The 20,711-nt window shown below is 42.9% G+C and overlaps 1 protein-coding gene across 2 annotated transcripts; it reads left to right on the top strand.

Moving 5' to 3' along the window:
- The first annotated feature begins 872 nt into the window (after positions 1-872).
- Positions 873-18,774, top strand: LOC126402787 (methyl-CpG-binding domain protein 5-like). Of its 2 annotated transcripts, none has more exons than XM_050065037.1 (13): positions 873-1,079; positions 2,046-2,264; positions 3,699-3,838; positions 4,811-4,913; positions 6,231-6,402; positions 8,425-10,860; positions 11,314-12,332; positions 12,771-12,879; positions 13,046-13,191; positions 14,208-14,969; positions 15,192-15,244; positions 15,743-15,809; positions 17,246-18,774. In XM_050065037.1, exons 3-13 carry the CDS (start codon positions 3,723-3,725, stop codon positions 17,315-17,317), a joined length of 5,055 nt encoding a protein of 1,684 aa, XP_049920994.1. In that variant the 5' UTR covers positions 873-1,079; positions 2,046-2,264; positions 3,699-3,722; the 3' UTR covers positions 17,318-18,774. The 2 variants fall into 2 exon arrangements, with proteins under 2 accessions (XP_049920994.1, XP_049920995.1); XM_050065038.1 differs by lacking the exon at positions 873-1,079 and adding an exon at positions 1,110-1,452.
- Positions 18,775-20,711: the final 1,937 nt, after the last annotated feature.

Raw genomic sequence — 20,711 nt, forward strand, 5'->3', positions numbered from 1 at the left:
GTGCCTGACCACCCCTTTTTCCCACTTTCTGCTGTATTTTGTGTTTATTTGTTAGCAATTACATGTTAGTAAATTAATAAGGAATAAATAGACTATATTTAGGAATTTGCAACATGTAAACCCAGTATAAACTGAATTAATGGCTACTTTTTAAATTTATAATCTTGAGGGCCCCTCGACAAGAAAAAAGGTTCAGGTGTCACCCTAAGGCTCTTATCATTTCAGTTTTTTTGTTGTACTGTAATGGTGCATACAGTATTAAAAAATGTAATTAATCTAAACACCACATACTAATTGCCATGTGGTGAACCTGGAGCCTTTGGGCCCCCTGACGGTTTGTGGCCCCAGGGCTTTTACCTGCTTTAATAGGCTGTCTTATTCAGTCTGTACCAAAAATCTGTATGGTATGCTCTCTGAAATATGGTAATCACAGACAACACCACACACACACAAGGCTATTACTTTACTACCTTGACAGACATTTCTTTATAACATTTAATGCCACATTGAGGTGGATGGAAGAATGCATGTGAGAATTATTTGAGGGAAATCAGGGAATGAAAATAAAATGTAAAATGCATTTATAAACTGCACACTTGAGATAAAATACTTATGTAATTTGGTATGTCTTACTTATCATTAGTGTATCTGGATAAACGCTGTGTTATCTGGGCTTTAATTCAGTGTAGGCAGGTGCTCATGAGTCCATTATTGTGAATTGCAGACATGAATCCCAGGCCTGTTATTATTCTGTCATTATCATGTCCTCTATCAAGGAGCCCCGCACTGATGTCTGTCTGGAACACTACAAAGGTCCCGTTGCATGTCGGGTACAATAGTCCCTGAGCGCTGAGTGCGCATGCCCGACAGAAAACTCCATTATTTTTTTTTTGCTCGGAATCTGTAAGAAAAAAAAAACAGTGGGAAACTGTGAATTTTGGATTACATGGATCGTTATGGTTGTCGGAATACATCTGAAATCTAGACGGTTTAGCAGAGCAGAGACCAAAGCGACGGCTGGATAACTGTGCACCGGGAGCGGGACATCCTTCAGTCTTGTTGGGACACTCCAGAATCAAGTAAATTTCAGTCAGTTAGCTCTGCTAGCCTAGCTGGTAGCGTTAGCCCCGAGATCCCAGGCGCAGTAAAATGAAGCGTTATTGCCCTTTGTTTTTAAATCGGACTGGCAGACGTTGCATAAACGCTGGGAGCTGATTGATCGCGCGAACACGCGATCTGGATGATAGAATTGTTTATTTTACGGTTATTTACTTAAGTATCGGCCGTTTCCAAAACATTCTCCGGCTAGTCCGTTAGCTAGCCAGCTAACTCTTGATTCTCCCGCGAGCCAGAAAAGCGAAGACTCCAAAACTTCGCCAACACAGAGAGCCTGACGCAGGGAAAGGTTGATAGGTCCTGCTAACATTAACGTTAGCTAACGGACGTCAATAAGTAAGTGCGATATGGTGATTAAATTCACAGAGTGTCTTTGGGAAGCAGTATTGTGTCTGGCTCGTTTCTTGTAACCGTAGCTAACACGCAAGAGTTTTGCATCGGAGTGTTTTGTACGCCTGACAGCTGTCACGACAACACCGTACAAAATAGAGTAGCTAGCTAGCTTAGCTGTTAGCTTAGCTGCTAGCCTGCCGTGCATCAGTCGTGTAGTTAGTGAGATATTGTTCCCTGGCTGCACGCTGCAAAGATGTCGACATAAGCTCAACTACGAATGCACTGACGATTTCATTTTAAGTTCTCTTCATGTTGCTAGCTTGTTAGCTTGTGTATTGCGTGCTGGAAAGTCAGCTGCTTATGTTGTAGCTAAACATCCAGCAAACCACGGGCCTATCCAAACACACCCTCCCACTTCAAAGTAGCCGCAGCTTGCTCTTGAGTTGTATTCTTTTTGAGAGAGCAATGCATCGGATGTAATCGTTTTTTGAAGTAGGCTTTGGTCATATCAGCTGCAGGAAATTATTTAGCACTTGAGCTATTTAGCCTGGTTCTCCATGTCAGATTACATAATCCACCTCCACCTTTCTTTGCAGGCTCTCCATCTTCATCCAAGACCCTACTCTGATGTGATCTGAACAAATAAATCTGTCATCCTCTAAACTGTGGATCTGCCTCATAGCTGAGCAAAATCCAAGTTTTGGGGCATCAGGTCAGGTTTTACTGGCAGTCTGTGTGCTTCTAACCCACCAGCATGTACAGTGGACAGTGGATACCCTAGCCAAAACAGATCCTGGCTTCTCAAAGATGACAAGGTAAGCTAACTGTGCTTCAGTTATTCTGTTGTCTCATTACTTTGCAATGACAATAAACATATTGTCTTTTCTCGTGGCCATACCCAGTGGTGATGCATTTACATTATATTTTGGGTATTAATTGTTAGAGACAAAATTCTACAGAGGCTTGAGTTGTGGAGCACAGACATAAGGAAAGCAAATGTTGGGCACTTTGCCAGACCTTTCTGGGGACGTAGAAGACATCTGGAAAGTCAAGTCTCAGTAACTGTCATTAAAAAAGTGCAGTATATTTAATTAGCAGCCTTTTTGGCATGCAGTCTTCATGGTTTTGTTAAACCTAGGCTGATGTCATCATCCTGTCAGAGTTACATTTTCTAATTTGCAGTTGTGTAATCAGATGATGTGGTTCACACATTTAGCATGCAGGTTAGAACACTGATATCTTAGACTTCACTGCAGAGTTGTTTGTTCATCCATTTTATGTATTATTGTGTTAACTTATTTAGTGACTAACAGTGAGACACAACAAGCTACATACAGTTTTAAAAGAAGTTCAACTGGGTTGGGAGCCTTTTTTTCATATTGGGCTGTAAAAGTATGTATGAGTTTTGACCATTTTAAAGCTCTGGTAAAGTGTCATTCCAAGATTGACTGATGGCTATGAAATTAAAAATTATAAATGTAAAATTCAGTTTTGAATCGGGATGGGTGTGAGTACTCGAGTACTCAATTTGGACGTCAGTGTTTGTTCAACATAGAGAGTAATGGCTTTATTTTAGTTTTTGCTTTCTAAAAGAAAACATATATAATACCTATGAATGTAAATTGACCCTGTTTTATATCATAGCTATATACAGTGACGTAACTGCTGTCTATTGATATCTGCACAGATCCATTTAGCAAAAAATAATAGATCTGTGCAGCTGCAGACAACAGCCAGTGTTATCAGCCAGACATTCGTAGATCGAACTTTACAGGCAGAATGGTGACCAGGCATAGGAGTGTTTGGAAGTATGCAGACAAAATAGACCAAATGAATATGCAGTGCAAGCTTTGTAATGTTAAACGTGTGTATCATAGCTAATCTGTACAGTTGGTGGTGTGAAGGAAGAAGGTTTATCCTCACCCCAACCCACATTTTTGCCTGGGTGTTACATTAGATAAATGTTTTCTTTGCAAGTGCTCTCCTAATTCAATGCAAGTACTTGTATATGGAAAGTACTTAAAATGCCCGTCCCTAGTTTTGAATATTACCCATGTTGTAAGACTTCTTAAGCCTGTGACATGAAAAATGAACACTTGAATCATTTTAGTTGATGACACTGACTTTTCAAATACAGAACAATGATATTCTGGCTAATAGAATATGTATTAAAGACAAACCTTTGGATCTTTAAATTCATTTTATGAGATTAAAGAGAAGATTTAGAATCACTTTGCTGCTTTTCCAAGGTGCTGGCAGGCCGCAGCTACAAAATGATGGGAGGCAGTGAGACTGTCAGTGGGGACAAGGATGGGGTCCACAACACTGCAATACACGTCCCCATCGGCTGGCAGAGGAGAGTGGAGGGCGGGCAGGTGATCTATGTCAGGTGGGTTGGTTCAGTTGAACAAAAAGCATATGCAGATGTGTTGCTGGTGTTTATAATATTTGGACAGAGGATTTTAATTTGTATGGATGTAATTATGCACATGCATGAGTTTGTATGTTTGTGTGTCATTTACTCTGGAGAAGTAAGAGTGCATTTGCCAACATTATTGGAGGGATACTATCTGCAAAGGAGACTTGCGGCTTCTGTGGTTTTGTTTTCGACATTTGCATAAAGATGCAGTGTTTTTTTTTTCCAGATAAGATTTTCATTTGCCTTATTAACCTTGGCCAGCTCATGTCAGAAGAGTTCATTTTAATTTGACGTTTTTCATTGAACAGTGGTTTGGATCTTGCTCAAAATTAAAGTGTGTAAAATCTGAAATTGCTTAGGATCCCTGTGTATCAGAGGAACGTTCCCTTCAAGAGTCATTTTCAAGACAATAGAATAGACAGAAGCTGAATAACGTATAAACAATAATGAGCTTGATACTATAATGAAACAACCCCTTATTCTTATGTGGGCTATAACCTGGATTTATGATAAGTTAAATCACTGTTGACTAGCAAGGCAAGTAACTGCAGTTTCTTCAAAAAGACATGAAGGCAGATGATAAGGAGACAGGAAGGTGATATAATAAGGCTGTTTTTTCATCACCACAAATATCCTGTGGGCTGTACTGAATCCGTTCAGTGTTTACTTGTTTATTTCAGGGGTTTTTTACACTTCTTTTTTAAATTATTTTTTCATCTACATTTTTAATTTTTAAATTGTTTAAATTACCTGGGCTAAAATATGATTTCAGAGTTTCTCTAATACAGCAGATGGCTTTAAGTGCTTCACATTCTCAAATCTCAATGAAATTATGAATATGGAGATCTTGAGGTGTCTTCTCTCTGCCGTACTTTAAACATATGTTTTTAGTTTGCTTTGGGTTTACTGATGTAACAGTTTGGGTCTGTCTTCTGTCTGTAGTCCCAGTGGCACTGCCTTGTCCTCTCTGGACGAGGTCAAGACCTATCTGTTGACTGATGGCACCTGCAAATGTGGTCTTGAGTGTCCACTCATAATCCATAAGGTAAAGCCGGTCTATTTGTTTGTGTAGTGTCTGTCTGTGTATGTGTATGTGTAGTAAGAGTGGGCAATACAGACAAAATGCAGTATACATTCAGTGCTCGACAGTGCGAGCGTTTCACTCGCATTTGCGACTAAAAATAGGTGTGTGCGAACTGTAAAAAATATTTAGGGGCACATGTACGCATAAAAAAATCAGCCGAAGCAGCCTATATTTTTGTCAATAAAAAAATATGATAATCTAACCGCAAATGTTGGAGGAACTCCAGCAGCCTTCCCTCTTCCCCGTGTGACACGGTTATGGGCAGTTTTCCAAGCCACTGTCGGCACAATGAATATAAGTCCCACTATCGGCAGCGTGGAAATAAGTCAGAGTGTGGCGGAGAAGAGGGACCGGGAAAAGCGGCGGACCCCCAAGGAAGCCTGCTCCGTTCTCCCCGCAGTTAGGGACCGTTCGCCATGGTACCGCTGCTGGGCAGGGTGGAAATAAGTCCTGCAGAGTTTCAGAGGGCCTGGAGAATGTTTTAGGATAGTAATAACATTATATAAGATAATCATATTGCAAAGATAATATATATAAGATAATAACATTAAAGACAAAATTAAATTGCAATACTTTTTCAAAACTTGATGGATTTTACCTTTCTGTACATTTTGTATACAAATTCATTAAATAATTTTGCTTGTAAATGTCTATTTGCATCATGTTTATTACGGAAAACACATTATTTGATCAATTTACATTGTGCCCCTAAAGTTCTTTGTGCGCTCCTTACTTTTTCAACTTAGGAGCACATGTGCTCCTTGGGGAAAAAAGTTAGCGTCAAGCCCTGACATTATATCCCCATATTATCTGGTCTTCAGTTTTCAGATGTAGTAGCTCTGTGACACTTGAATGTGCACTTATACACATATTTTAACAGCATGGTGCTGACCTTTAACCTCTTTAAACTCACCTGACCTTCTCAGTGGGTTAGTTTCACTAGTTATTTTATATCAATACATGCTGCTTTTAAAAAATATATGTTTATATTACTATTATGTAGAAAGCAAATCAAACATTGTGATCTTTAAGTAGCATAGTACTTCCTTCCTGCACTGGAAGGATTTTGTTTTGAAGGACATGCAGGCATGTGACATCCCCCATGAATTAAATATCTTTTGACTCGTCCAACTGTGTGTAATCATGGCTAACCTTTTCCTTATTAAAATATGAGTGCACATAGCCTGCGATAAGCAATGATCCTTGTGTGACTTTGCATATTATGAGTGTAAAATACCCCCACTGGTGCCCTTAACTGTCCTTAATGGTGTTCTGCAGGTTTTCAACTTCACTGTGGGAGTGAAGGTGGAGCAGCACAGCCAGCCATTAGGCAAAGCAGAGCAGGACATGACCAAACTCTGTAACCACCGCAGGAAAGTGGTAGCGATGGCTGCCCTGTGTCGGAGTATGCAGGCCTCACAGCTGCCCTTTGCCAACCTTCATCATCCAGGTAAATTTTGAAACAGTGAGACACACTACTGCTGTACATATATTATCAAACATGGTGAACAAATCATAAACAAATCTATTGAAATAGCTTTTTGAAATGTTCATTTTAATTTGATGTGGATGTAGTCTGTCTGTAAGGTGTCTCTACATTTCCACCAGATCTTTTTATATTGGGGTTGAGTGTCCTTTGTATGCAGTATTAACCTCATTTAAAGGGACTATGATCTCACAGGTCCCACAGGACCAAATGCAGATTTACCCTCATGTTACCCTAACGTGTGTGGGAGTGCTTTGCCAGTATCATCCCCATGGTGGTGTGAACTGGATATAAAATTTAATTAGTGAAAGTATGAGAGGCCATTATTATTGAGCCTAACCACGCATGTAAATACACTTTCCTCCAGTAAACGACACGCCTCCAAAACACAGAATCAGATGTTTCCATTTAGTTTCTCCCTCGCTCTCTTGTCCCCCATTTCCTTTCTCTTATTCTCTCTGAAGGCTTACACTTTACCATCTGGTTTGTGCCTGTTTATATGTGAATCAACATTAGTTATCAGAGAAACTGTGACATGATCCATGTTTAGTCACACTTTTATGGATTTATCTTGAAGCAGTACGAACTGAACAAGCTAAAATTGTCTTGTTTCCCTGTGGGAAGGGATAGACAGATTTTCAGTAGAAAACGCTTTTGATGGTGTGTGTGTGTGATCAGAATCACCACAGGAGTGGGCGGGAGAGGGTTGGGGTATCTGTCAGAGCAGTCAGTGATGATCGGAAATCCTGTGGGAGCAGGTGGGTGTGGGATTGAAAGAAAGAAAAACGAGCGCTGGTCAGTGCTGCAGCTGTCAGCCACAAGGAATTGAAACCACTGTTATTTTAATACCAGTAATGTACTTCCACATGGGGAACAGAAGACACTGAGCAAAAATCATAAGGTGTGGTTGGTGGAAAAAATCGTCCCATCATTATGATCATGTGGATTAGTCTTCATCTCTTTTATTCTTTGCAAGTCTGTTTATATTTTGACAAAACTATTGTCAGCTTCCTTTTAATTATTTGGTTGTTTTGTACTTTTACCCTCTGCTCTCTTCCTCGGATCCATGATAGTGCACATACAGAGTTGTGAAACCAAATGCATCATCCCTTTGGACATGAGTTATTGGAATGGGTTAAATCTCACTGTAGTACAAGATTTCTGCATCACACAGGCATGCGTTAAATGCCCAATTACAGAAGAGTCAAACAATCATTTACAAGATTATATGAACATATAAGGAACACAATGATATATTATCCAAAATACATGGGCTCCCGTAGAAGGGGTCATATTTTTGTGTTGCATTCTTTGACACCCACTCTGCTTCCAGGTAGTGTTGTCACTATACTGGAATTTCTAACTTCGATACAATACCTTGAAAAAATATTGTTTTTTGTTGCCACAGGAAGAAAATTGACATTGAGGGCATACCATTTAAAATTAGATAAATAAAACACTGCTATGACCTGACAATGCTGACTTTTGTTCTGAGTTAGTAGCAGAGAACAGCAGACTGACAGTAATAAACATTAACGAAAAGAGAGAACGAGAAAGCACAGCTGGTACCAGTGTATTGATACTGCAGAAAATGAGTACTTAAACCGTTTCAGATATTCAGAATCAATATGTATTGATAAATTGATATTTTTGACAACACTACATCCAAGGACACATTGGATTTTCGAAATGTAATAGCTAATAGAAGGTGGCAGCTTCTTCTTATCATGTTTGGTGGTGTTTCCAAGGTAAAAGACCGAGCGTGGCCTCAAGATTACCTCAGGCATTAAAATCAAACATCAAAATGCTCCTACTGAGCACTTGGGGCAGAATTTTAATTCTCAGCTTTTTAATTTTGTAGACTGTATGCAAACCCTTATATGAAAGCAGAGAAAGTACCTTCACCATTACCCACATTTCAATGCTGTCATATTGAACTAGCAGCATTTTATTCCATGCTTTTTGTGTGTGTGTGTCCACTTTCAGAGATGAGCAGTGGAGTGGACAGCCGTGATCCAAAGCGAGTAATCGTGGAACGGGAAGAGGAGGACCATGGCATTTACCATCCCAAACTCCATCTGGTCCCAGCTCGAGCCCACAGCAACCTGCACATGAATCCCTGTGCCAGCCCCAAGTCCTCCCACCACTTTATTTACCCTTACAATGGTTCCTCCCCTGTACTCCACACAGGCACAAACTCTCACCATCCCCTAGATGCTTTGAGAAGGCTTCACCATCCTCCTCCCCTTCCTGCCTCCTCCAGCTCTTCCTCCACTTCCTCATTCCCAGCTTACAGCACTGCCCAGAGGTCACCCCACACCCCCACACCTCAAGGTCGAAGAACACCCAAAACCCCAGAGACTCCGGGTTCTCCTCGGCTAGGGCCCCTTTCTTCACCTCCTCCCTCTTCCCCTATGACCATGGGTGGAGGAGGAAGAGGAGCACAGACTCACGCTCATCATCCTCATGGTGTCATTGTGGGAGGCTCCCCCCTCTCGCCGTCTCCCTCCCGCTCTCCCTCTGTCCATAACATGAACTGTATGTCTCCTCATCAGCGGTCCCGCCACCCTTCAGCCTCCCCTTCCCCTCTCTCTGATCAGGGAGGAGGCTCAACAGCAGCAGGAGGAGGAGGACTGATGGGAAGTAACTTGCCTCAGAGGAGGAAATCCACCTCTTCCTCTCCGCACTCCCCTCTCCCTGGTGGCTCCCCAAACCCCAGCCCACACTTCCCCAAGTACAAGCTGGAAGACATCTTGGAGCAGTTTAAGAACTCAGGCAACAGCAGCACTAATAACCACCACCTCCTAATACCTACTAACCCCTCCTTACTGACCAACCAAAGCAGTAGCAACCCTAATGCCCTCTCCTCGAAGCCCTCAAAGAGCACCATGAGTCCGATTCCTAGCGCAGGACCACCAGGTTTTGGGTTGAACTCCGCAGGGACTTCTAGTTTACCTCTGGGGCCATTTCTGAACCACCACCACAGTCATCAGGGCAAGTTGCCACACCCAGCTTCTTTCCCTGCAAGTAGCCTGCTCTCTGCGGCTGCCAAGGCTCAGCTGGCTAACCAGGGCCAGAGCTCAAAGGGGGCTAGCAACCCGGTGAACTTGCCCTCTTCTCTGGAGGTCTTGAAAGAGGCACAGCACCAACAGTCATCAAAGGTAACAAACAGCACTTTACATAACAGCCACCCTCCCTCCTCCAATGCTTCTACTAGGCCTCCCCATCCCTCCCTTGCAGCAGCCTCCTCCGTCCTTTTTCCTCCATCCCACTCTCTGGCCCAGTCCCTGGCTTCCTCTTTGCCCCACCTGCCCTCCACAGCAGAGCGCAATGCGTCACACAGGAAGAGGCAACGCCGATCTCCCACAGTGCTCAGCATGCTAAGAGACACCCAGCAGCTGGCTAATGGGCCGCAGAAGACCCCACCAGGAGACACTGGTTCTGCTACAGTTATCAACCTATCCTCCTCCTCCTCTTCCTTCCCCTCATCCTCGCACTCCTCCTCTACCTCAGCTGTGCAGAACCAGAATGCTGTCATGTTAGAAAACCACCATCATCTCCTCCCCGGGCAGACACCAAGGCTCCCTGCTCCCCGACAGATGGCGCAACTCACCAGGCCTCCTAGACAAACCGAGACTCTGGATTTCACTACAGGCCTGACATCTACACCTCTTGGCTTGGATCCTCCAACCCAGCCTCTGTCTGCTCTGTTACACCTGCTCAGTGTGCAGAATGCGCAGGCCACAGCCTCAGCATCAGCATCTAACCAGCCAGGATCTGTGTCTGTTGAAGGAGGTGGACACACTAATAAGCAGAGCCCCAGACGCTCACCCTCTTCTCCTGCCCCTCATTCTAATGTCAGGCACCCACAGACTCGGTCACCGTGCCGAACCAGTAACACTAATCCTCTACCGTCTGTGCTACAGCCGCTTTCTCCTCCCCCCACATCCCCTCAGTTCAGATCAGTGCAGTCTCCAACGCGTCCTCGGTCTACTAAATCAAGTCCTTTGCATTCTCAGAGACACTCTCCCTCTAATACAGTGCTGCCCAACTCAAATTTAGCTTTACACAACAGCAGCAGCCCGTCTCAGCTTACGTTCCCGACTCCCTCAGACAAGCATCAACCAACTGAGAATCACATTCCTACAATAGACTCTGTTTCCCAGGCACCATTGCAGGAAGACTCACCACAGAGCACTGTGGCAACAGACATTGGTAGTAACAGCATATCTGCATCAGTGGACCTGAGTCATTCTCAAGGTAGTGTTTCTATGGCGATATCCAGCTCCCCGAAGCCTCTTGATCTTAGCAACCATGTCCTGGCCCTTCTCGCAGCATCTTCCACCGCACCCCAGGGGGAGGGCAGCACCTCCGACCATGCCACTGATGTTGTGATGTCTTCCCAAGGAAATCCCACTGCAGGTGAAGATCTTTTTCAGTCTGAAGTGTGTTTTTAATCTTGAACATATAACCTTAACTTTCCAAAATGTATTGAAGTAAGGAGGTTTGTGGAGCTTTGCAGTATACTTAAAATGTACCAATATAGACATCAAAAAGATGCTCTCACAAATTTTGCTCAATGATATGAACTTTGCATGTGGCCATGAGCTCTCCCTTTAAATCAGGCTTTATGAATGATTGCATCTGTTAGGATGGTCCAGGGGAAGGGTCACAGTTGTTTTCTGCACCCTTTATGGGATTTGCCCTAGATGAATATGAGTGTACATGTTCATTGATGTACCAGATTCAACCACCACAGTTATATCCTGTGTAAAACACTGCATGCTGTTCAGCTCAAGCCCCCTTTTGTAAAATGTGTTTAGTGATTGATAAGTCATCCTGAACAGATGAGAATGATTCATGTCTTTCCCACAGGGCCAGAGGAGCCTAGAGGTGTGGACCCAAAAGACTCCATAGTGACTAAACCTCCAGCAGCCACCAGCCCTGGGCCGGCTATCTCCTCTCGTCTAGGGGATAATCACAGTCCTCACACCCCTTCGGCTTTGGGCGACTCAACCTCTCCCTTACCTCTGGCAGAGGCCTTCCCCTTCATGAACCAAGAGCAGCTGCTTCAGCTGCTGTCATCCACAGGAGGTCTACCATCCCTCCTGGACCCTGCAGTCCTGGCGTCATTGCCCTTAGGAGGGCTGTGGTTGGGAGGGCAACATGCACAGATTCCCCCCGCCAATGCTACACCACAACCACCACAGACTGTTGCAGAGCAGCAGCAATCGGAGCAGCAGCAGCAGTTACTGATACAACAACAAGAGACACAGCAGCAAAACCACGATCAGCAACAGAAACAACAACAGATAAACAATCCTTTGTTTCCCTTGTTGCCCTTGTTGAGTGGTGCCCAAGGGGAGCTGCCTCTGAACCTTTTGGGCCTGCTGAACCCCCTTCCACCCCCTGCCTCAACCACTACCCCTGGACAGGAAGCTGATTTAGGGCTAACAGAAAAACCTAGCCTCCAGGCTCTGCTTATGGCCTCCTTGTTGCTCGGGCAACAGCAGACGCCTTTGTTACCTCTGTCTGGGCTGGGTCAGTTGAGCCAGGTCAGCTTGGAAGTCCCTCTCCAGCAGCCACAGCAGATCCCCACCACATTAGAGGGCCTCACCTTGGATAAGACCTCTGGCCTTCTGGATCCATCAACTCTATCAGGCCCGGGGCTCCTGGAGGTTGCCCAGAGCCTTCTCCCCGTTCCTCCAGGAGCTGAGGGCTCTCTCCAAGCCCTGCAGTCTCTGCTCTTTCCTGCCGCTCTTCCTCCTCCCCATGCAGCCTTCCTGCCCCTCAGCCCTGCCTTGCTCACTGCTGCCCTGAGCTCTGCCGAGCTCCACCCGCCTCCCCACACCCAATTAGCTCCTGCACAGCAAACCCAACATAACCAACCTCAGGTAGGCTCCCCTATCTCCTGTAGCTGTTTCCTCTGAGCTCCTTCTGGTTTTCCTATAAAAATCTGTGAGCTCATTTCCTTAACTGCTCCATTGTTTCCCCCGTGTTAGGTTTTTACTTTCCACACAAACTCATCAACTGTTTTCCTTTACTGCTAAAATATGTTCTTCCCTAAATTATTTTCAAACAAAGCTTTACTTAAACTACATGGTTTGTTTGGGTTGGTTACAACATGTCTATCTTAATGTATGTCAGGGATGGATGTATATGTTTTTGGAAACATTTTTAATTTTGAAAATGTGAAGAATTTGGCTGAGTCTTGTCTCTGTATTTCTGCGACCCCATCGCTACCTTTTTTCCCTTTGATTTTCTATTTTATAATTTGTTTACTTGACACAATAACTAAACTCCTCTTTCCTCTACTGTACTTTCCTCTCCAGGTACCTACTGATGCTGGTGTTGACACCCTCATCCCCCTTTCTCTCCAAGGCAAGGACAACCCCATCCTCCAACAGTTACTGCCCACTTTGCTTAACTCTGCTGTATTAGGTGAGTTGGTGTCCACCCAGTGTAACACTTCTGTCTAAAGATTATAAATAAATGACATAAACCAGCAAAGCTTACTAACTGCTTTTAGTCTTAAAACTTAAAACATTGCAGGCATTCTACAGCAGTAAGCCATTTCATCAGTTCCTCTCTGAATTTGTCTTTGTAGGAGATCTTTCTGGCATCGCAGGCCTCCATAACATGTTGGGGATTGGAGCAGGTTCCATCCTCCTACCCCCAGTCCAGACCTCTGCTTTGGGCATGCCTCTGCTGCAGGGTCCTGATGGAGCTATCAACTTGCTCAATAATATACAGGTAGGTAACTGGTGTGTAGAGCAGTGGACAAAACATCCAGGTAGCAGCTTCTCATATTTAGGCTGAACTGACCTGTGCTTTCACTGGTTAAGCTTACAAACGTCACCAGTAGCAGGTCGTATCAGCTGTCAGTTATGAATGTTAATTCTGTAAGAAACTTGAAGACAAGCGTAAATCACACTTCTGCTCTCTACAAGCTGGTGTCTAAACTCAGCCTATGATCTTTTGTGAGGGAACAAAGTCCACTCAGTAACCGCGAGTGAATTGAGTGGTTTTATAGGTCAAACAGCTCTAACAGAGTGTCACAGTTGGTTACATTCTCCCAGTTAAACTTTTATTACTGTTGTGTGAAATGATACCAACATATGAACTCGATAATTTTTAACCAGGACCTTCAGTACATGGATCAATTGAGCAGTCTTCAGCTGTTATTTAAATGTGTCAGACATGTATTTAATCAACATGTAGGTTTTAAAAAAGCATTTACTGATATTATGTTATTCACGTTTTAATAGCGTCCTTTATACTTGTGTACAGCGCACTCAGAATATGCGTCTCAGTTGTGTTTTTTTCAGCAAAGCACGGCCTCTTGTCTATTCAGGTTTTTGGATATGAGCAAATATTGCAATACTGACATTTTCAAGAAGTTGGTTGAAGTAATGAAGGATAGAGGCTGCGTTCACACGGTCGAACACATTATAAAAATCCTGATACAAAGAAGCAAAATGGCACAAGTGGTTCCAGCTGTTTAACTTCTCCATACTTTGACATGATAAACAACATGTTATGGCACGTTAATCAGAGCAAGGCTGCACGTAAACAGGAATATTGTGGAATATTCATTTCTCATTAACAATGCAAACTTCTTAGTAGAAATATTGTCTTCTTCACAATAAGGACAAAACTGTAATATTTGTGTATGTAAACATAGTCACTATTTGTTCCCTAACATTTTTGAGATCTTTGACTGTTATTGATTGGCTTAACTGTTTTTTTTTTAAATTTTTCTCCTCTAGCTAAACCTCGCACCACCCTCAGAAGGAGAGAAGCCAATGTCATTGCAGGAAACACAAAGTCCTGCCCCACAGGAAGACATTCCAGCCAGTCAGATGGCTCCCGAAGTGGTTCCCAGTCCTGTTCCTGCTCCACCCCCTGCCCAAGAACACACCCCACCCCCACAGCGAGTATCTGAGGGCAGGTCTGTTATCGATCCTTACACCTCTTTCATGGATACGATTTATACCTCCTTCCTTCAAGTCAGTGCTAAAGAACAGGAAGATAGGGCCCACTTGGGGCCATCTGATCCCACTTCACCCTTCTGTGCCTTACCGCCGGTTTCTTTCCCTGTGGAGCACCATACCCCATCCACCCCTGTCCCAACTCTTCCCCAGGCAAGTGCCCCAGTTTCCCTCAGCCCACGTCGGGCGTGTTCCCTCCGCAACCCAGACTTATCCCGACTCAGCCTGGAAGCAGCAGCCCATTCCCCAGCCCAGGGGACACCCAAACCCACCGAAGACGGATCTACATCACCCTTACAAAGGAAACCGGTTATGGTAGAGGGACATACCCACCCAGAGCCTCCTCTGCCACCCATATACTTGGAGGAGGCTAAGACAGACTGTACTGGGCCGGCTACGGCTGTGTGCCCCTATGTGGAGGCAGGGGTGGATAGGCAGGGGCATCTTTCCCACGCAGGGTACCTCAGTCCCAGGGATGGATGCAGTGGGAGGCCCAGTGAGGAGACAGCTGGGACATTGCTGCACACGGAACAGGGAAGGGTGAGTGCCTGGGTCTCATGTTTACTTCAAACTTATAGGCTTATGTGATATCATAAAGTGGGGTTGTGTAATCATCCTGCTGAGACACCAGAATTCGGTTTTTTTTTGTATGGACCAAAGACTGTAAAAAAGAGGAAAGTAACATTGTGATTGAGTTATATGGCTTCATTTCTATGCCACTGATGCTCATAGATGATTTCATTTCTCATTTTACATCCCAAGGATCAAGCGGGAGCAGCGGGTGGAGCCAGAAGAGGAAGGAAAAGGAAACAAACGTAAGTTGTCTTGTTAATGGTGGATTTCTCAGACATGTGCTAGACAGGGAATCGCCTGGATAAATCAGTTTCCAGTGAAAATCAAAGTGGTTTTGTTTTCCAGTAGTGTTGCAGGATACACAGATACTAAAGACATATTTTAATGCCCTGCCATTAAAACATTAGTACCTGTACTTTAAGAGTGACAATGTTTTGAGAAGAGCCGTATTTCCTATTAAGTCCTATGAGTTGCACTGATGTGCGACAGCGGCGCAGTGTGTGTGCAGCGCTTTGCAGGGCTTGCTGTTGCCCTGGCAAGTAAGCTTTCTGTTTGGGCAGGTGGAATGCTTTATGCAGTCTTCCGATAGTGGAAAATAAATGTAATGTATGTAACGTTGTCTGAAAATAAACTGAGTACTCTATCAGCACTAGTCTCAAGACATGCTTTTTCTGATGTTCCTAAACCACAGTCCTTTCAGATCTATTGAGTATTAATGTGTTTCTTACTTTGTGTATCAGGCTACAGAATGTGTTGGAAGACTTCAGAGACGTGGATGCTACAGCACTAGAGGAAACCAAGGCTACAGTAAGACCCAGCTCATCATTACTGAGTGACAGATCAACTATTTTAATCATGTTTAGTACCTCGCACTGGTATTATTGAACAGTCTTGGGTCAGGCTATTAACAAATTCTAAGCCACCTGTCTTAGTTTAAAGCATAGCCTCTTTTCCCCCCAGTTGTTCATAAATATGCTTACTAGGTGAACTAGTAAGCTAACATTTGCACTATTAAAATGTATTTACCAATTAGCTGTATTACTATTCCAAATGTAAGGACATTCATATGAGCCAAAATGGATCTTTTTAACTTAGACTCGTAAGTGCTAATATCGTAGGCAATTGGACTTGCTTGCATTTCTTGAAGACGTCTCGCCTCTCATCCGAGAAGCTTCTTCAGTTCTAAATGACTGGTATGAAGTTGTAGGCTATAAACCCTGTGTGGGTGGGAACCCTTGCAGAGTCGTAGGGGTCACATGAGCTCATAGTTTCAGAGTCATTAAGGTCACAGTGTGAGTCGTTGACCCACCTGGCCACACTGTGAGTCGAGACAGAGACTTAGACATACCATCCATCTCAGAAACCACTGATGAAAGTGCAGAGGGTGATGCTAATACACCTAGCCATGATACAACTGCTGCTGACTTAGCAGCTACCAGCAAGCACAAACGAGAGAGGACCTAAGAATATTCAGAGAGTCATCTCAAGTGCAGCTCAAGTTTTATACAATATATGTAGAAAGGGGTCCCTGCTCAGTCTCTCTTTGAGCTTGGAGGTCCTTGGGCTGAGAAATGTTAGAGTCCTGCTTTAGTTTGTAATCACCTTAAACTAAGAATTGTTTTTGTTAAACTTAGAATGAGCCATTTATATCTACATATGTAGCGAGTCCTCTTTCATGGAGTCTGCCATGTTGTTCCACAGTAGCCTTGAACTGACAAACCATACACTGGCTCTAAATAGGGCCTTTTGCATCGGCCGTTGTAATTCTCCTACACGCTTGGCACACTGGACCTTAAATTAGACAGTACATGTAAAAGCCCAACTAGGGACAAGTGTTGAAAATTAGCAATAGCCCTTAAGTGTCTGTGCAGCACATCAGTGTCATGCTCTGTATTGAAACTATGTTACACTGCATCGTCCCTATCCAAGAAAATGAAATAAATTTAATTCAGTTAAAAAAAAAAAAAAGCAGGGTGTTTGCAAAAAAACAGCAAAGAAAGACACTGCATCTGTGTAGGTTTGAGGGGCAGTTATCTCTCTCTTACACTGAACTCTCAGGACCCTGTGAACGGTGGAAAACAAATACTAGATGTGGAGGGATTGCCGAAGAGAAAGCTTTTTGTTTCATGCTGGGAATGATTGTGCAGTTCTGACTGCGGTGATAAAGTAATTCCACCTCTCGGGGGACTAGACGGAGATGAAGCTGATGTGACTGTAATTTCTCTCTCTGTGTCTTGGTCCAGACAGCACTGCTGAAGCCTGAGAGGTCAGTCCGCGGCAGGAGGCGACGAGGCGCCAGGTCTCAGAGGCAGTGATTGGTGGCGTCGGAGCTGCAAGTCAGAGCTGTTCACCAATCAAAGGCGGCCAGACGCCTCTCTTTCCCCCTCCATCTCGCCACCATCTTCACCACTGTGTAGACCTTTCTTTTCTTTTCTTTTTTTAATTCAACTGCACTAATATTATGCCGTTGTCATGTCAACCATTGTTATGGCAACCACTATGAAAAAAAACACATAGGAGAGAGGTCTAGTTTGAAAAGTTAATTTATAAAAAGTGGAAAAAAAATGTGGATACTTTTTCACTTAGGTCTTCTCTTAGGTTCACAACATAACATTGTGATCAGAGATCTGTTAATTATGGTTGGTGTTAGAATTGTATCAATGAGAAAACACAAAAAGACAAAAGTACTGTTTTCTTCTCATCAGTGTATAGCTGTGAGTCAGGATAAAGCCCAACTACTTGAACGATGCTCTCTGTTGTTAGTGTGTCTGTACGTGTGTGGATGTGTTTGTCTTTCAATGTGTCTGAGTGTGTGTTGGACAACAGTGCTGTTGCTGAGCCCCTCACTGTCCGACCATTAGTGGAATTTATTTTCATTCTAGTAAACGAGACCCTGTCTGTTTGTCGTTGTTTGTCCGATAAAGGCTTCTTTGCAGAGACACAGTGGTTGTATTTCAAAGAAGTGTTTTGAAAGGTTCTCAGAAGGTCCTGGAAGAGAATATATAAGAAGGAGCAGACTTGAGTTGTTTTCTTTCACCGCATAAGATATCTTTAGTATGGGACAAGCCAAGGAAATAATGTTCACCGTATCAGGTTTCATGAATCAGTTTACATCAGTCACTGGTCACACAGAAAATATCATGATTCCACATGTCCTGTGAGATGTTCCTCAATGGTTTGTGCATCACTAATAATGTTATGAACTGAGAAAACGTTAATTTAAAAAATGAAGTTCTTTTGTACAACTCTCTGAATCATGCTATAACGTGTCAGGATACCCGAAGAATTAAGTGAATCTGACAACATCCAGTTTTTGACATTTGCAAGCAAAGCATCATGTGTTGCATTCTGTTATGACATTTCACATGCTGTCATTTGTCGCTGTGAAAAGTTAAATGTAGCCGTGGTGTGATGGAGACTATTTAATATCTGTTGACCTAACACCCGCCCAAACTTTCACCCCTCAGCCATGAGATAAATGTCTGGAAAGTGTATTGGATTGTGAAACAGAATATTTGCAGGAATCCAAGAACAGTACAGTATGTCCTTTGATTGGTTGAATGAATGGCTGAAAACTTAAACGCAGGGAGCGATGACGTCTTCACGTGGATCTGTTAAGTCCGTGTGTCACTGTGGATTTGGAGTAATATCTTCCCTCTGTCTCCTCATATCACTGTTTGAGCTCTCCTCCACACACTGCCCTGCCCCAAGAGTACTGGCATCTCTTGCTGTATTTAAAAAAAAAAAAAAAAAAAAAAAAGAATAAAGAAAAGTGAAAAAGAAAGCAGATTATGCAATTTCTACACTTGGAGATTTGTACATATGTACAGTTAATGTGTTTTATTTTGATTTTATATTGTTAGAGAAAGAGACAAGAGAGAAAACAATGAATTGTGAATTTTTCTGGGAATTGTAATTAAGTATTTTTCTCATTCTACCCCTTGCTTTCAATACTTATGTTTAAAAAGACGATTAAATTGTGGACTGTAGCTTTCTTTTTTATATGGGAGTCTTTTTTATTTAATATTAAACTATTTACAGAAAATGTACCCTGTGTTGATGTCTCTTCTGGAAGGATGTGCGAAAGTGATGCAATATGTAGGTAGCTGAATTTGTCTTTAACACTCATCATATTGGCATTACATCCTAGAGCATGGGTGTCAGATTAATGTTTAGATCAGGGGCCACATACAGCCCACTTTGATTGGACCAGTAAAACCTTCCTTTAGCAACAGGGCTCCACCAATAGTGTTTCAGGATAGAAGTCTGATACAGATTATTTTGTACAGAAGCTGCTGATTCACAGTGTTTTGCACTATGTTCAATATCTTTAAATATTTCCCCAGAAGGTATTCATTGTTTTTTTCAGACAACTGTATTCTGGTCAGTCAGGGTGGGAAAGCCTGACTGACCAGCGTGAAACATCATTTCACATGATCTAGGCTACTCACTGTTAAACCTGCTCCTGAAACCTGGCAGCTCTTAGTGTATCAATATTAGCTGTGCAGAGTCATCTAGTGGGCTGGATTGGAGCCTTTAGTGGGCTGGTTCTGGTGCATGGTTTATATGTTTGACACCCCCGTGAAGAATGATGTGACAAAAAATATCAAAGAAAAGTTTTTGACAGCTTAAAAAAAGAAGTCTGATAACCTGCACCCTGTACACATTAAAAATGTACTCCGAAGAAGTCCAATGGAGAACAATACTGAGTATCGAATGTGGGTGTTCGATGGGTCCAGTGTGTTGGGTCCATGGATAGATTATGAGACAATGGGCAGGTATGGAGAACACCCCACCACCTCTCCTACATAGGAGGAAAACACACAGACTAAGTAGTTGCTTAATTGCTGTCATGCATTTCTCTGTCGTTTTGTGACTCTTTGTAGTCATTTTATGTTTCTTTGAGGTCATTCTGAGTTTCCTCTTGGTCAATATGTGTCTCTTTGAGTGACATTTTGCAGGTCAAGGCTAGGGATGGCCCTGAACTTTGAGCCCCTGGGCCTGTGACAGGCGGGCCCGTTCAGTAATCCATCCATGGTGCGGCTGAGTCTGTGTTGCCCTGGCAACAATAAAATTCAGGCGCAACTTCATGTTATTTTTTATGAAAACAAGTATGGATAATTAATGCATACTTAGGGGAAACCACAAATCCCAGTTTATTACCTCCAGGAAGGTGTGTTTTATCTGTTTATTTTTCTTTCATACATATCTTAAAATTATACAGATTTCACTTTAAAATTCAATTAAAATTAAGCCGTTGATTCATTGCTGATTAAAGTTATGGTTCCAGTTTGGATCTAGGATTTTTAGGATCTCCTATGAGGGTAAGAATGGGCATTCCAGTTTGAGCTGCTTCCTTAAATCAAAATATGGCAGAATAATCTATAATCTAAATCTATCTATAATCTGTAACTGTCTATTTGTGTATTTTGATGCAGATGAATATTTAGAATTGATGAAAATTAATTCATAAGCTTTTGCAGCCTTGTATGTGCTAAATGGGTGCATTCTGAAACGTATTTTTATCACTTGTATGACTCATCTGTTCAGTAACTAAGCAGTGTACGTATTTTTTTAAATTGACATGGTAATATGTCTTCAGTTTTTGACGTTGTGCTGCATCATCCCAGTCTGTGATGCTCCTTCAAGGTAAGGCCTAAACTCATCTTTTAATCAATAATCTCGACTGCCTTCCCATAATGATTTGTT

The sequence above is a fragment of the Epinephelus moara genome, chromosome 16, assembly GCF_006386435.1.
Source record: "Epinephelus moara isolate mb chromosome 16, YSFRI_EMoa_1.0, whole genome shotgun sequence".
Lineage (NCBI taxonomy): Eukaryota > Metazoa > Chordata > Actinopteri > Perciformes > Serranidae > Epinephelus > Epinephelus moara.